Consider the following 16,423-nt stretch of genomic DNA (forward strand, 5'->3'; position numbering starts at 1 on the left):
CTGCGGCTGTGCTAAAGCTACAAAACTAATAATTCAAAGGAGGTGCAGTTCTCACACAGACGACGAGGATGTCGAGCTGCACATCCGCTCCTGATTTTCTCTCTTTGGATGCCCACTAACATCCTGCTTTGGCTGCTTTGCTTTGCTTTGACTGACAGGAGTACATCAGACGTCAGCTGGAGGAGGAGCAGAGGCACCTGGAGATGCTGCAGGAGCAGCTGCTCCGTGAACAGGCCATGCTGCTGGTCAGTCACACAAATGCACCACACGTGACTCCAGAATATTATTATAACAGCTGCCAGTTATAGTTAAGCTAACAGTAGTCTTTCATACTTACATAAATTTAAACTAACATCATTTACATCATCCGTTTTGATCACATTTCACCTTATATTTGTAAAGTGAACCACATCAGTAACTTGCCTAATGATTGAAACTTCAAACTCTTTTTGGATTTTTATATTGTATTATAGTCTGTACCATGTATTAACCTTGTGATACAGATTAAAAATGTATGTTCTTGCATAACAAACTACACAGCACAAGTTAGCGCCGAGTCAAAATACAGATACAATAAAAAAATGTCATATCATACTGTGTGTGTGAAACAGCCGAATGCAGTGACAATTCCTGAAAAAGGTCTATCTGTGTGGATGTGTTTCGGGGAAAGATGGCACTGAGTTTTAGTCAGCCTAAGTTTGTCAGGCCGAGGCAGGCTGCCAGCTCTCCTGTCTCTTCTCACCCCCTTGAATCAACCCCACACTCTGCAATAGGAGTTCAAGTGGCGGGAGCTTGAGGAGCAGCGCAAGGCCGAGCGACTCCATAAGCGCCTGCAGCAGGAGCAGGCCTACCTGCTGTCGCTCCAGCACGAATCCAAACAGCAGCCTGGCGACAAGACCAAACTCCTTCCAGACCATAGCAAACCTCCACAGACCTCCACCCTGCCCCCTGACAGAGCCCTCCCCACAGCCCCTCAGGCTCAGGTCCTTGACAGTGCAGCTTTTATAGCAAAAGGCGCTTATGAGTCCTCCAGAGCCCTTCAGACAATCCCCTTGGATAGCGTTAAATCCCAGGCAGCAGTGCCAGAGAAGACTGATGAGACTTGTCCCAGCCAGCTCTCAAACTCCCCCAGCCCCAGCCCCCCTCAGACTGAAACCCCCACTGACTCTGAACCTCCCCAGGCAGAGAATTTGGAGCCGGATAGGCCTGCAGAGCCTGTCAGTCATCCTCCTCAGCCTGTCAGAGAGGTGAACCTCCTCCTTGGCTCTGCCTACGCCGCTGCCTGCTCTTTCCAGTTTCTTCTTGCTTGTCTGCGCACAGCCTCAGTGACCATGATAGCAGAGGTGGCACGAGCAGCGAGTCATTTGGTGTTTATGTTTTGGACGTTATTCCAGAGCAGTAGCTCATTTGTTTCAACGCAGGCCCTGTCAGCCAGATCCTTTGAATGAAACATGCGGGGGGTATGGTGAAGAATGGAAACCCGCAGACTCACCACTACCAGCAACCAGTCTTTTTATGGCCTGAATAAAACCGAGCTGTTCTCCTCCACTCTCTCTTGGCACTCGCTCTCCCTTCCACTGTTGATTGTCTCTTTGACAACTATAACCATTTGGATATTTAAGATTTTCATCCTAATTTCTTCTGCAAGCAGGCGCAGCAAGAGAAAGAGAAATAATTTATTTGTTGGTGTGGGAGAAAGGGCCCCATTTTAATTACCTTTATTTTTTTATGATTTATTTCTTGTTTACATGAGCATCTTTTAGGCTGTTGCTGTTTTTAGGTCCATAATCATTCTCTTTTGATTACTGACCTTAGAGTCCTGTCTCATCAGAGATTTTACTCCTCAGACCAATACCAAATCACAAGTGTCAGGAATTTCTCTTGATCTTGGATGGCCGACCTGTGATTATTCTTCAATATGGCTGCTCTGACTCACTGTGTGTGGATTGGGCCATTGCATGCGTATGGCTGAGGCCCAGACTAACATGCAGGACACCCAAGCAGTGTCTCCTGCCAGCGGAGCTGTTTCGTGTCATTAACAATGATCTTTCCCACCATGTATGAGTCAAATGTGTTTTCAAGGATGTATTTGTTTGAAAGAGTCCCGTCTCCACCTCTGTCTGTTCACACAAACCTGTGTCTGTGCGGCTGCCTCGACTGGGCTTCAAGCATGATTAATGTCATTGTCACCAAATGTCTTTATTGATGATCTTTGCCTGTCATATATGAAAGTTTAAGTGTGACGGACGACTCCTAAGGGACAACAATATTAGGAAAAAACAAGAAAATGGGAACTGTTGGTATTCAGAAAAGAAATCAGCTATTTCCAACTTTAAATCAGTGCCAAAGCCACTGAACAGTAAATGTCCCTGAACATGCTACTGTCAACTCAAAATGTAGAGGTGGTTCCCGTCTTCTTGATTTTCATCTATTTTATTTGTGTCATTGAAATATTTCCCACGATCCTCATTCCATCTTTGTCCCGTATGATTTCCACATCCCAGGCCGATGAGCGGTACCGTAAGAACATTCAGGGCTCCCCTCAGACTGCCCCTCCTCCCAAGCAGCCCCCTCTGCCTCCCCGCTCCTCTGAACCATATTCCAACGGTGGCTCCTCTGAGGCCTCCGCCATGCACCGGCCGATGGAGCCTCAGGTAACTCCTCCCTCCTCCCTCTTTCCTCTTTCTCCTGGCGCTCTCCTCCTCCCTCACTGCTGGAGTTGTGCACTCACATGGTTTTGTCCAACAGCAAAGCAACAGCAGGGTCAGTTTTGGGGCAGTGAAGTGAATATGAAGACTCATCAACTGTGGGACCCAGAATCAAATCTGCCTTCTGTGTGGAAACATGTGGCGGTGTAGCATTTCAGCCAGTAATCTCAGGCCTATTATTTGGTCTTGTTTGTGTACATAAACACACGTGTGAGATGTGCCCCATTCATATTGTATCCCCAGGGGGGTAGCATTAGGTTTTAACCACTATTCCACACCAGGGAAGTGGCTGCAGCTGGGTTTAAATTCTCCATCACTGAACAATCCAAGAAGAGACCCATAAATCATATAAAGATCATGGTATGCCACTAAAATCCTAACTCATGAGTACAACTTAAATAACTTATGGCTTTTTAAAACTCACTAATTACCAAATAATATTTTGTCATTCAAAATCAGTGTGAAAACGACAAGTTGTGGTTTTAGCCTCATATGCACCGACATGAGAGATGAGCTGCTCGCATGTTGATCTATTCCTTCAAGCATTTACATCAATCTGAAGCCCAATGAATCAGAGTGACCACCTCATCGTGTCGTGTTGTGCTTTGTCTGCTGTATGCATGTGTATAAATCTGAGCACATGTATGTGAAAAGCCACACACATCTTCCCTCATGTCTCACTGTGTTGTCTGCTTGTTTCACCCCCCCCCCTCCTTCCTCCTCCTCCTCCTCCTCCTCCCCCTCCTGCTCTTCTCCCTCTTGTCCTTCCCCCTTCCTTCACTCCCCAAAAGGTCCAGTGGTCCCACCTGGCCGCTCTAAAAAGCAGCAACAGCGCCGCCCCCTCTCCTCCTCCTCCTCCTCCTCCTCCTCCTCCTCCGCCCGTGGTGTCTCGCTCCCAGTCCTTCAGCGAGCCCGCCGGCGTGGCCTCTAGCTTTGCACAACTCCACCTGCGTTCCCAGGACCCCCACCATCACCACCACCACCCATCGCCCGCACGCACTGACCCCCAGCCCCAACCTCCCCTCCACCACCCTCAGGCCCATACTAGGGCTGAACATCAGGCCAGCAGCGAGGAGGTACCTCCCAAGGTAAGGAGCTGATGAGGGTCCCCTCCCCCCTTCCTGTCCTGACCTCGTCTTTCCACCCCCTCACTGACTTCTCGTGCCAGTCACCTTTCACTTATCATGCTGCTCAGCCACGCCCTGTCTGTCTGCGTCTGTGTTCACTCTCATGTCATTGAACTCTGATGTGAGCTACATTTAGATGTCACATTAAAGTTAAACTAAGAAACTGTTCTTCTGGACCCACAAATGACTTTAGGAGGTAGAATTTTCAACTTATTCAACAGCCGGCCAACGTGATACCACTGAACAACACATTCCTCTGAACTCAGCCCGTTCTCATTGTTCGGTAGGGGTGCTGATGTCTGCCATCCCTGAGAGGACCATATTTCCCTAAGTCCTCAATCACTGTGGACTAAGAGATACTTCCGCATTGTATTTCACTGATGGGTTTGGATTTGTTCAGATCGTTTACGCTGGCATTCGGTGACACAGTGAACGCTGCTGACGCTGTTAATTTTTCAGTTTGGTAGATATTGATTTTGGAAGATATTAATTTGTTGGTGTCAGTTTAAAGGGAACATCTAGCGCACACATACCTGCCACTGTGTGAGGACCCTTCAATCTGTTTCCTCCAGGTGCCAGTAAGGACAACATCCAGGTCTCCAGTGCTGTCACGCCGTGAGTCCCCTCTGCCGTCACAGCCTAGCAACCAGGGAGGACAGAGAAACGCTGGCAGGTAAGTTAAGAGACATTAGAATCTGAAAGGATTTTTTGTTTGTCCCACTGCAACTGCCTCACAAATTTGAAAACAACATAATTCAAAGTATTACAGCTACATTACTACTGTTGCCAGTGGTGATGCAGGCTGGCAGGATTAAAACCAAAGTGGTTAGGCTGAAAATGTAAAATTGTTATGTGACATTATTCTCTGTGACAGTAATGTGGAGCAGCGCCCGCTGTGGGACCGAGTGGAGAAGCTGCAGCCCCGGCCAGGCAGCGGCAGCTCCTCCGGCTCCTCCAACTCCAGCTCCCAGGCCAGCCCCGGTGACCGCTTCAGGCCACGCTGTGAGTCCCCTGGTACTGGACTCAGCTACGTTTCACTAACTCAGCTAACAGCTCATTAGTGCATTATCATTAATGCTATAATAACACAATTCTTGGATCATTAGTACGCCGTGCTATCTGCTCGAGCTCCAGTACGTGTTCTGCTGTTTATGCACAGGCAATTGAAGATCATTTCAGAGCCAGCTCTCTTTGCCCATTTCTGTTTCCCCTCACTGAGGCTACTTGCTTTTGTTCCCTCAAAGCTTCCTCCAAATCTGAAGGATCGCCTCTCCAGCGGCCCGAAAATGTTCCCAAAAAACAAGATGAAAAGAACCTTGCGCGGCCAACTCGACCAGCTGTAAGTGCACTCCTCCTAAAGAGCTTGTTAAACTTGTTTGAAGCTGAATAGGTGAAAACTGTTTTTTTTCTACTTGTGTTTTTCGCTATTTTCTGCCACTCTCATTATTCAACCACCTGCTGTGTGCAACTTCTCATGAATCCAATGGTTCGTGAATGTTGGGGAACCCCTTAGGGTGATACGGTAAGCCTATTAAATGAGATTACATAATCACACCTATGCTATGCTTGCACCATCGCCCCACTCATTGCATTATATGATAACAGTTTGTGATTTAACTGTTCCTCCTTCTTGAGGATTAAAACAATGATTCTTTTTAGTTCTGCCATTGGCTACTGTCATTTCTGCCTGTGATGTGTGACTGCCTCTTGCTGGCATCTTTCCCCCGTGCCTGCACACTTCTTTCGCACTTTATTGCTTTCTCAGCGACAACACACTCACAGCACTAGCAGGGTTTAACCCTCTGCAGCAACTTCCTGAGCCTGAATTTGAATGCGACCACATTTGAATGCAAACACGCACCTCCTGTTTCCTTGTACTCACCAGAATTGCTCCTAATCTCACCAAGCCTTGTTGCTGGATAAACTGTGGCCCATTTGCTTTGTTGAGCACGTCAGGGAAGTATCCCTCCTCCTTTTCTTGCTCATCCCTGACCTTACAAAACTGCATTATTAAGAGTCTGCAAGGCAGAACAAGTGAAGGTCTGGAGAATACAACACTAATCTAGGAATTAGAAACAAAGAAAACAACTATGATCTGATCACTTGATTTTTCAAACATTGAGCCTAAAACTGTCTGGGATCTTAACTCAGATCTAACAAGGTTTTAAACTCTTTTCTCTGTCCTCTGTTACTTGAGCAAAGTGCCAAGTTGCTCAACTGTAGCGTTTGAAACGCACCGACTTGAGCACAGGTCGCACTGCTGGGCTAAAAATTAGATGCGAAAAAACACCTGAGAGAAAAAAGTAAAGAGGGATGACTTCAAGGCTCCTTTCAGATTGTCTAGAAAAGTTGAGTATATATAAGTATATATAAGTATATATAAAGGGCACATGCTTATAGCACGTGATTGGTGGCCAAATCAATCAATCAATCTTTATTTATATAGCGCCAATTCATAGCAAATGTTATCTCAAGACACTTTTCATAATCAGCAGGTCTAGACCAAACTCTTAGATTAGAATTAAAGAATTCAAAATTAAGGATTCAAGAATCCCCACATGAGCAGCATCAGGCTGATTTGGTTTGGTTGGTGCATAACTATCAGACAATAAGACTTCCTTATTGATCCCTTTAGGATCTGACCGCTCTAGCCAAGGAGCTGCGTGCGGTGGACGATGTGAGGCCTCACCACAAGGTTACCGACTACTCCTCCTCAAGTGAGGAGTCAGGCACCACCGACGAGGAGGACGACGAGGAGGTGGACCAGGAGGCGGGAGAAGAGTCCACCTCAGGAGCGGAGGACTCCAGGGCTGGGTAGGTAGAACTGTGATGGTGTTGTCAGTGTGGTTTCAGTCCCCACTGTTTGTTGCATTCATCTGTCTTAGTAAGAAATGACTTCACATTTCACATTCAAAGTTAAAACCTAAGAGATTGTGAGACTCATCAGTGTTGCATGGCTTTTCTGCATGACTGTTAACACTGGTCTGGTTACGGACATCAGATATTCCCATGGCTTCTACAGGAGGCTGAGTAACGGGGAGACGGAGTCGGCCAAAACTATGCTGGTTGAAGACTCGGAGAGCGACCAGGCCATTACGCCCTCCAAGGATGGCACGCTGGTCATCAGACAGGTAAGAGCAGGAGACGGGAGGTCTCACGGGACTGCCAACGCCTTAGCTTAACACCAAGACAAGTTCTTAAGGCATCATCTGCCTGAATATAGTTGAAAATGCCATTTTCATTTTTTTTTGTGTTGACCCACTCATTCTCCACCGTTTCTTTTTATGTTTGTTTAAAATGTTCAGTCATTGTAGATTTGCTGCTTCACAATTTACATGTACACGACATGCAAAGCAGTGGTGGTGTCCAAAGATTAACTTAAAGAATGTCTCGTGTATGATGTTGGGATGAGAAGGTCCTGTAAATGAGTAAATCATGGTACGAAGCAGCAGACTAGCAGCCAAACATGCATTTCCTCCTTCTCTCCACCTGCTTGCTCGAGCCCAAGTGTGCCTGTTCTTGCTTCCAGAGCACCGTTGACATAAAGCGGTTGGTCAGTCTCTCATCCTCCTCCTCTTCCTTGGCTGGCCCTGGTCACGGCCACGGCCAGCCCCAACCCCCCAGCCAAGGCCTCCCAGAGAAAAATGGCTTTGCCGGCCGCATACACCACCTACCAGACCTTATCCAGCAGAGCCATCACTCCCCCTCCTCTTCCACAACCATCCCTTCCTCCTCCTCCTCCTCCTCCTCCTCCTCCTCCTCTTCCACCTTCCCCTCATCATCTAGCCATGCCAGTCCTGCCATGTCCCCACAGAACCCCTTGGACAAGCTCACTGCCATAGAGGTATGTCACCTTCACATCACAGAGGCAAACAGCCGTGGATGGCCTGTTGTGCAGGATGTGCAGGCTTAGACGTGCAGTAAGAACATTTGGAGCAGTCGCAGTTGTTTGTTTTATCTAGCTCGTGTCCAGGATGGTAAAAAATAATCCTGCTTCAAGACCAGATGAGTTCTGGTGGACTGTCACTCTCATTGCTATCTTCCCCCTGGACGTGAAGCTAGGTAAAATAAATTATTTGCAAATGCTACTCACTTGAAGCAGGACTGGGTAATATTTACCACTGCAGCAAACACACCTCCATGTCTAAGCCTGCACACACCCGCCATCCGGTCCCTGATTGTTTGCCGGAGCCTCCCTGTGCCCTGTCCTGCCCCCTCTGTGTCCTCTTCGCTTCACTCTGGCTCTCCTCTGCCCTCCTCTGGCTTGGCTGACACCTGAGCTGCTGCAACCACCTTCCCCTCCTGCAAACTCACTGCACCGCACCGCACTGTGTCGCTGCTAACACTGGCGCCTCCTGGTGGTAGAACAAGGCATGGAGGGAACTAAGCTGGAGCTTCTTGGGGTGAAATACAATCAGGCATCTCTTAGCAGCACATCCTACTAGAACCACTCTGAGTAGTCTTAGCGGTGTTGGGTGATGGCATGCTGGGTGTGATGGTAGGAGGCAAACAGGATAATTTTTTTTGCTGCAGGTCTTCAAGCACGCATGACCTACATAAAGAGAAGAAATCAAATTTAGTTTTGATTATTATTATTCGAGATCATTGCCTCCTCTGTGGTGTGACGCAAAACTGCGTTGCAAACAACACGCATCTTGGGTGGTGGAATCACAATCTTCCTCTGCGCTTTATTGAGAACAGCTTTCCCCTCTAACACTTCACAGCAGCCAGTGTTTGGATCATTTCTCATTTTGCTCAACTCATCTGTCACACGTGTTGTTTTTCCTCTCTAACATTCCTGGCCTCTTTCGCTTCACGACAACTAACATGACTGCACGTCGTCCTTTTTCATTTGATTTGTTATAGACTTGAATCGCCGTGTATTCCCAGATGTTTGTGCCATAAAATGTCGTTCGATTGAACACAGTTAAGCTGAATGCTGTTTTTATGAGCCCCCAGAGGTAGAACTGTAACTCATAGGTTCAAAACTGAAGGGGCCTGTTAACGATTTATAAATAACAGTGTAAAAAATATTACACCTGCTGTTTGCTGTCTGTTGCATTTTCTCCTCACTCCATCTTAAAGTTGCTTCACAATGATTATCATTAAATCCAGTTTTCTTGCGCAGATTAAGTGCAAATTGAGCCTTTTCTAATTGTCTTACATCTCTGTCAGTCCCAGTCGGAAAGCAACTCCATGTCCAAACACAAGTCTTCCTCCTCCTTCACTCCCTTCATCGACCCTCGTCTTCTCCAGATCTCTCCATCCAGCGGCAGCTCCCTCAACAACATGGGTAGGTCAACGACGGCCAGCTCGGTAATTAAAAGCTGTTGAACACAGCCTGTTTCGGTTCCCCAGTGACAGAAAGATGCATATTTTCTGTGGAGGGAGTATATTTAAAGCAGCGGTTTCTCCCTCACATATTTTGTCCAGCACTGATAATGAAATGATGTTGAAACATTTGAGCCAAGTTGTAAAGTGCACAGTGATAAAATCGGTAATAATTTAATGACATGTAGCACCCAGCCTGACCTCTGTGTGCCCCCCCCACTCTCCTCCAGCAGGATTTGGGCAGGACGGACGGCTGGCGGACCCACTGAGGTCCGACCCGTCCCGTAAAGGCTCCGTGGTCAACGTCAACCCAGTGAACACGCGCCCGCCGAGCGACACGCCAGAGATTCGCAAGTACAAGAAGAGGTTCAACTCTGAGATCCTGTGTGCTGCACTGTGGGGTGAGTTCTTCTGAAAGATGTGATACAGCAGTGCGCTACATGCAGTCACTGTTGGGGCTGATTGTCACTCCACCCTGGTATCCATCAGAGCTCCACTAAGCACAGCTGTCTGGTGTCTGTTTGCCTGCGACTGCTCTAGGAGTGAACCTGCTGGTGGGGACAGAGAGCGGTCTGATGCTGCTGGACCGGAGTGGTCAGGGGAAGGTCTACCCCCTGATCAACAGAAGACGCATTCAGCAGATGGATGTCCTGGAGGGACTCAACGTCCTGGTCACCATTTCAGGTACAGAACGGGCCCCCGTCTGTGCCTACTTAGCAAATATAGCTTTTATAGCGTTTCATTTTCAACCATTTAGGAGTGGAGATGAAGGTTTGGAGGGATAGGTGGGTGGGTTGCTTTGACTTCTTAGATGCATCTCTTATTTTCTTAACTTTTAAAACTGACTTCAAAGGGAATGTTCACGAGATTGTCCTCCCCTCTGTCTCGCTACTTCCTGTCGATCAAACTCCCGCAGGTAAAAAGAACAAGCTGCGAGTGTATTACCTGTCGTGGCTGAGAAACAAGATTTTGCACAACGACCCTGAGGTGGAGAAGAAGCAGGGTTGGGTCAACGTGGGCGACCTGGAGGGCTGCGTCCACTACAAAGTCGGTACGTCTCCCAGTCGATTCAGACTCCCGAACGCCACATGAACAATGCCCACAGAGAGAGGGTGAAAGTTTCCCAAGATTTGTCCATGAACTCTACTTTTAAGCAATGCTGTCGCTCCTTTTCCTTCCAGTGAAGTACGAGAGGATTAAATTCTTGGTGCTGGCCTTGAAGAATGCTGTGGAGGTTTACGCCTGGGCACCCAAACCCTACCACAAATTCATGGCCTTTAAGGTAAGCACGTTCCCAGGATGCATCTGGATCTGTAATGATGGATTACACCTGCTGAAGATTGATGTTTTAGATGTACTTCTGTGTAAGCTGACCCGACTAACCTCGTGCTTCTCTTTAGTCTTTTGGTGACCTGGTGCACAGGCCTCTGCTGGTTGACCTGACGGTGGAGGAAGGTCAGAGGTTAAAGGTCATCTACGGCTCCTGCTCAGGCTTCCACGCTGTGGATGTGGACTCCGGCGCCGTCTACGACATCTACCTGCCCACACATGTACGCACTCCGAAAGAGGCGGCGTTATCTCACACTTTGTCTTTCACGCTCTTTCACCGCCTTAACGCGTCCTCCCTTTTTCCCCCCTCAGATCCAGACCAGCATTCAGTGCCACGCCATCATCATCCTGCCCAACACTGACGGGATCGAGCTGCTGGTGTGTTATGAGGATGAGGGCGTCTATGTCAACACCTATGGGCGCATCACCAAGGACGTGGTGCTGCAGTGGGGAGAAATGCCAACTTCAGTGGGTACGTGGAGCCATTAGGGAAAAAGAACTGCTGGATAGGAAGTCTGTGGTGCTTCTTTTGACTGTTTCTTCTCTTAACCCTTCTGTTATGTGTGTCTGAGCAGCCTACATTAGGTCAAACCAGATCATGGGCTGGGGTGAGAAGGCCATAGAGATCCGCTCAGTGGAGACGGGCCACCTGGACGGCGTCTTCATGCACAAGAGAGCGCAGAGACTCAAGTTCCTTTGTGAGAGGAATGACAAGGTGAGGACATAACTCAGTCAGTCTGGCTGTCTAAATACAGGAAACGGCATCATATTCAATTCAAAATGCTTCACAGTCTGCCGGATCTGCCACCAGGCACCATTTAGCTCATGCATTTGTGCCTCTGTCCCGTCCGCCAGGTCTTCTTCGCCTCCGTGCGTCCCGGCGGTGCCAGCCAGGTGTATTTTATGACCCTGGGACGCACTTCCCTAATGAGCTGGTAGTCGCCGCCCCGACACGCCAGCCGACACGACGACCGCACCGAAAGCAGCGACCAACAGATGACGATTGTGACTATGACCAACGACGATGAAGAACAGCCCTGAGCCTGAGCTGGGGGGAACAGCTTCCTCTCGCCTGCTCGGGCAAGCAAACAATGGATTGGACTGTAATCATGAAAAGAAGCTCATTGTCACTGTCCACTGTTACGACTATATTACGACAACAGAGCCTCCCCCCCTCTCCTTCATCACCCCAGCCCCGCTGCCCGCCCACCCAACCTTTGAGCCGATCCCCTCCTCCTCTTCCTCTGCAGGACAACGGGATCTGTTGCCTGTTGATGGTAAATCTTTATGTGTCATAGTAGAACTTTGCATCGTGTACGTGTGTGACGGGAGGAAACACTGAGCATGTGAGCGACCGAAGGGACCGCGGGACTCTGAACGCTGGAGTACTGTACCGCGCCTCCAGTGTAGCCGCCCGTAGCTGTGTTTAGTCCAGGTCCCGTTCAGGTCTAATAAACTCCTGTTCCCACCACGGTAGATTTCCACGTCAAGCTGTCACTCAACACTAGTTCACAGCCGGTTTTCCTCCCATAAACAACGCTTGACATGTAAATCTGCCTCTGTGTCTTCACTTTTTTGCCTTCTCCTCCTTAAAGTGAAGATATTTTAAGGGACCTTCTTGGTATATCCATTAAATACAGGGTACTGGATATCAGTGTGTACATACTAACTACATCAACCTTTTGGGCTTCAGACTCTCTCCAGGTTTTACAGACACTTTCTCCACTTTTACCACATTGCCTCACGTACTGTAGGTTATGTCGGACAGAAGTAGCCCTGTTTATGACAGCATGTTGCTTTGGTGTTATTGACACGATTAGCCCCAGTTTTTCATACACTGTATATTTTGTATGTGACTTGCTGCACATAAATAAAGCCTAAGAATGCACCCATAGATGACTTTTAAAGGAAAAATCCACCCAATTTATCATAAATCTTTTTTTTTTAGGGTGGTGAAGTTCTTCTCTGCTCTACAGGCTTTTCCTGAATCTGCTTTGTCTGTTTCATTTGCTCATTTCCACACGGTCACTGGCTCCAGATTCTGTTATTCTACTGGAAATATAAAAAAACAACAACAACCCAGCAACAAACCACAAATAAACCCATAAATGTGAGATGCATTACCAAAAGTTTCTTTTTTTTTTCCAGGTGGATTTTTCCTTTAACATCAATCCTAAGTAGGGCTAGGATAAACTGTGAATTAGACATGCAGAATTAGCAGGTGGCCATTAAGGTAGCATGGAGGCCAGCGGGCAGAAGTGACAGAAAGGGAATGAAGGCGTTCGTGTTAGAGGGCTGAGAAGAAGCTTTGAACATCACACTCCACAAAAGGGGGAGGACATGAGGGTCAGCTGATTGTCCTCCGTCTGCACAGGCGCTCCGTTGGTTACCACGTTTCACATGCACGATCATTCAAATCCACGTTTTGAAGGAGACCGTAGCTTAATGTTTGGCTAAATGGGTCTCCAGCTGATTCAAACTGTTAAGATTTTGCGTACTGTAGGAACACTTGAGTCTGAACCAGCCATGATTTGATTTTGGACCTCTGTTTTTCTTGCCACTTTAGGCTGTTAGTTTGTTCACTCAGTCCCCTCTGGATGGAAGAGACAAACTTTAACTGGATCATTATTCCTACCCAGAATTCAATTTTCTTAATTTCTTCCTTTCTTGTGCGCTAAACCCCAAATGACAAGGCGAGACTTGTCACCTCATTTTAGTCTCATTCCACTGTTAAGAAGTAGAACCCATCCTGTGGCTGCGCCTGCTTACGAATGAGGAAAAACGCGCTAAACTCTTGGATCCTGCTCTCAGTTAGGACGGTGCCTTCACTGTCCAACGTGCAGAGAGCTGCAGAACACGGGGAATGAGATGCGTTCGCTGTCTGATCATCTGTGAAAAGCGAGGAAGGCAAAAAGTCACACGTTCTAATAGCAGTGTTACAAAACCACTTCAGACGGCGTGAACTAAGTGGCATATTTTTAACTCTGACTTAGTTTTTAGTCTTGTTTCCGCAATTTTTATTATGTAACCCTTCAGATAAGTATGCGACTGCAGTGGTTTTTAAATTGTAATGCACACCTTATGTTGAAATGTTTACAGAAGCAATTGTTTTGTTAAACCAATGTGCATCAATATGAATATTTATGGTTTATTTTGAGGGCAGTTTTTCCCTGTTTTTGTATTTTGTATTATTCCCTTTTTGTACTATCATTTAGACGTTTGTGTACAGGAATAATCAACTTTTGCTCACGTTATGAATTTACACAAGTCTAGAGTGTGATTTCACTGATTCCTCTACATCCTGCATAGTGCACAGTGTGCCCCTGGCTGTGTGTGTCATGTTTTCTACCACCCAGGTGCCAGGTGACATGCCCCCCCCACCCCTCAAACGTCTCTGCCATGCCTCTCTAATTTATGTCCTCTCTGTGTGTACTATGGGAATTACTGTATTTTCCTGAAGGTCTTTTTTTCCATTGAATAAAATCAGAAGTAATTTACAGTGTGGTGTCATTCTCTTCTTCATAGCTTTGTTTCAACAAAATATGATGAGTTCAAGTGTCAGAGCCATAGATATTCCTGGTGTTAATGTTATCACACCAGTGTTAGAAGAAATTACAATGTATTTTATTAAGTTTGCAAATCTTTGGCAGTTGCATAAGCGAGTAAAAACATCTGGAAGCCAGATATTCTGGGCAAAAAAAGAAATATAGTAATTAAAAGGAAGTAAATGGCAGGTTGGTCAAGCATATAAATAATTATTCCCAAAAATATACATGTGAATCAGTCATTTCCATCTCAAACAGAGCCTTTAAATCATAAAGCAAAACGTTTCCACTTCAAAGGACTATAAAAATATAAAATAATATTCTTATTTGGACAAAAATATCCCTTTATTTCTTTTTTATAAAGGTGAAAATCATATAGTCATGTTAAGTTTCTTAATAAGAACACCACTTAGTTTGAATGGTAATCCTCTCCCAACAGTCTTAACGCTTTTCCTTAGGCAGTGGTGGAAAGTATTTATTCAAGTACTGAACTAAAGTACAACCTCGGGCTATTTCTCTATACAATATTCCAAATCGACCAGCTCTTACATGTATTTGTTAGTGATAAAAATAATGCAATGAAATAAGTATATAATCTACTTAGGGATACTGCTTGTGTACTGTGGTAGACTGTGGTATTTCTACTTTTACCCAATAAAAAGTACCTCTTCCACCACTAATTAAAAGTGAATATGTCCAATCCAGTGTCCGTAAACGCAGCACAAAAAGCACGTAGTTATCTATTATCGCCACAAGGTGGCGGCATTGTGCACTTCACGGCCCCCACATCACATCCTAATTTAGTAAAACTCACTTTAATATTTCACATTATGGCTTCCTGTTTGCGCCGAGTGTAAAATATGGGTTAAAGATATTATCTTTAGTTTTGCTGGAGGATTACGGGAAAGTGTTGAGTAGTAAATGTGTTGCAGGAGAGAACTTAAGGTCTTAAAGTCAATGTGAATACAGCTTCCGGAACGGAAAACGACGTTTTTTACACTGAATTTCGACCCCATGGCGAACCAAAAATAGCTACGTGGTGTTGAAAACTTACAAGTATATACTCTAATAATCACATGCCGCATCTGTTCCCCTTTAAAACGCTTCGACGCGTAATCAAACCACGCCCTTTTATTTTGAAACACCAGCAGAAGCGGAAGTCGCCTCCTTACTCTCGCGAGCTTGGCGACGGTTTGGCTGGGTCACGCTGCATTTCCAGCCGGATGTTTTGCGTCGCCAGTATGTGATGGGAACATTTGCTGGTTTTACCACAACGCAAACCTCTGCGGCTCCAGCGGCGGCCCTGACCAGGTGAGTACCCGCGCACGGCGCTGCCCGAGCGGCCTCGGCGGACGGAGGAGCCGCAGGTTGGCGCGGGTGAAAGCTGCAGGGAGGTCGTGACGGTGTTGGTTTGCAGTGACCGTGCACGCCCCTGCGCGCTCCCCAACATCCATAATATAGTTTCTGTAGGTTGTAGCTCCTCCAGCTTGCTTTTAAAGGGATGCTCCTGTGTTTTTCATCATCTGGGGAGTGTTTTTAAAGCAAGAGGGGGGTGGAGTGAAGGAGGCCTGAGCAAAACACAAGCTTCCACTAGTTCTGTGGTGGTTTCATGTCTTTTCCTCCACCTGTCTGTGCTCCCTCTGACAGCTGCTGCACTATGGTTGGTGGTGGCTCCCTGAGGATCAGAGCCCAGGCTGGGGTTCACAGCTTTTAAAGGGCAGGGGAGGGTTGAGGGGTGGGGGGGGACAAGGATGAGCCCCAGCAGCTGTCTTTCATTTCATCCCCTCCTGTAACTCCTGGCCATCTTTGGGCGCTCTTCAAATGGAGACTGGCTCCTCATATCACTTTTGTCTCACCCTGCTGAGGGTCCTTTTGCAGTGTGAATGGTTGAAACAAGTCCAACAGCCTCTCTTATATATGCAGAGGATCTGTCTTATGACCATCAGCGTTCTCGGCTGCAGAGACAGAAAGTCCCACTGAAGGCCTGACTGCTGCTGGAGCTGCAGAAGTGTCCAGTGTTCCACAAAGGCCTCATCTGTTCACTTTCCCACTACAAACTCAGTGACACGTGCCTGCAGCAGACACACGCAGAGCTGGCCAGTGTTTCCGTGATGTCCCATCTCAATTTACACAGGCTGTTGTTTTTCTCTTTTTTTTTTTGCTGTTTCCAGTGTTTGGTGGAGGAGCAGGGGGTCAGAGGTCGGGTCACGAGGGCCGAGGGTCTCCTTCTGTTGCCAAGACAAATCATGTTTAGTCGTTGTTTTAACCTGCCAGATGGGCCGAATGCTGAAAAATCAAAAGAAATTGTTATTAATCTGCATCTTCCAAGCAATTTCAGGTGTATTAGCCCGAGTCTTGTTGGTTTAATTGATAGTAAACTGAG

The 16,423-nt window shown here is 46.9% G+C and overlaps 1 protein-coding gene across 6 annotated transcripts in view; it reads left to right on the forward strand.

Annotated features, from left to right (window-relative positions):
- LOC139223488 (mitogen-activated protein kinase kinase kinase kinase 4-like) overlaps positions 1 to 12,383 on the forward strand; it is a 30,592-nt gene extending 18,209 nt beyond the window's left edge. Inside the window, exons 14-32 of one of the 6 annotated variants that reach the window (XM_070855407.1) lie at positions 159 to 245; positions 774 to 1,247; positions 2,505 to 2,654; positions 3,500 to 3,796; positions 4,408 to 4,508; positions 4,710 to 4,849; positions 5,080 to 5,174; positions 6,471 to 6,649; positions 6,837 to 6,966; positions 7,365 to 7,679; positions 9,011 to 9,128; positions 9,397 to 9,567; positions 9,707 to 9,850; positions 10,083 to 10,217; positions 10,348 to 10,448; positions 10,567 to 10,716; positions 10,808 to 10,967; positions 11,071 to 11,210; positions 11,351 to 12,383. In XM_070855407.1, coding sequence (XP_070711508.1) covers positions 159 to 245; positions 774 to 1,247; positions 2,505 to 2,654; positions 3,500 to 3,796; positions 4,408 to 4,508; positions 4,710 to 4,849; positions 5,080 to 5,174; positions 6,471 to 6,649; positions 6,837 to 6,966; positions 7,365 to 7,679; positions 9,011 to 9,128; positions 9,397 to 9,567; positions 9,707 to 9,850; positions 10,083 to 10,217; positions 10,348 to 10,448; positions 10,567 to 10,716; positions 10,808 to 10,967; positions 11,071 to 11,210; positions 11,351 to 11,434 — 3,171 coding nt within the window. In that variant the 3' untranslated portion in view covers positions 11,435 to 12,383. The remainder of the gene's footprint in view (positions 1 to 158; positions 246 to 773; positions 1,248 to 2,504; positions 2,655 to 3,499; positions 3,797 to 4,407; positions 4,509 to 4,709; positions 4,850 to 5,079; positions 5,175 to 6,470; positions 6,650 to 6,836; positions 6,967 to 7,364; positions 7,680 to 9,010; positions 9,129 to 9,396; positions 9,568 to 9,706; positions 9,851 to 10,082; positions 10,218 to 10,347; positions 10,449 to 10,566; positions 10,717 to 10,807; positions 10,968 to 11,070; positions 11,211 to 11,350) is intronic. The other 5 variants (XM_070855408.1, XM_070855409.1, XM_070855410.1 and 2 more) reach the window with 5 other exon arrangements.
- Positions 12,384 to 16,423: the final 4,040 nt, after the last annotated feature.

This window comes from Pempheris klunzingeri, chromosome 24 (assembly GCF_042242105.1).
Source record: "Pempheris klunzingeri isolate RE-2024b chromosome 24, fPemKlu1.hap1, whole genome shotgun sequence".
Classification (NCBI taxonomy): domain Eukaryota; kingdom Metazoa; phylum Chordata; class Actinopteri; order Acropomatiformes; family Pempheridae; genus Pempheris; species Pempheris klunzingeri.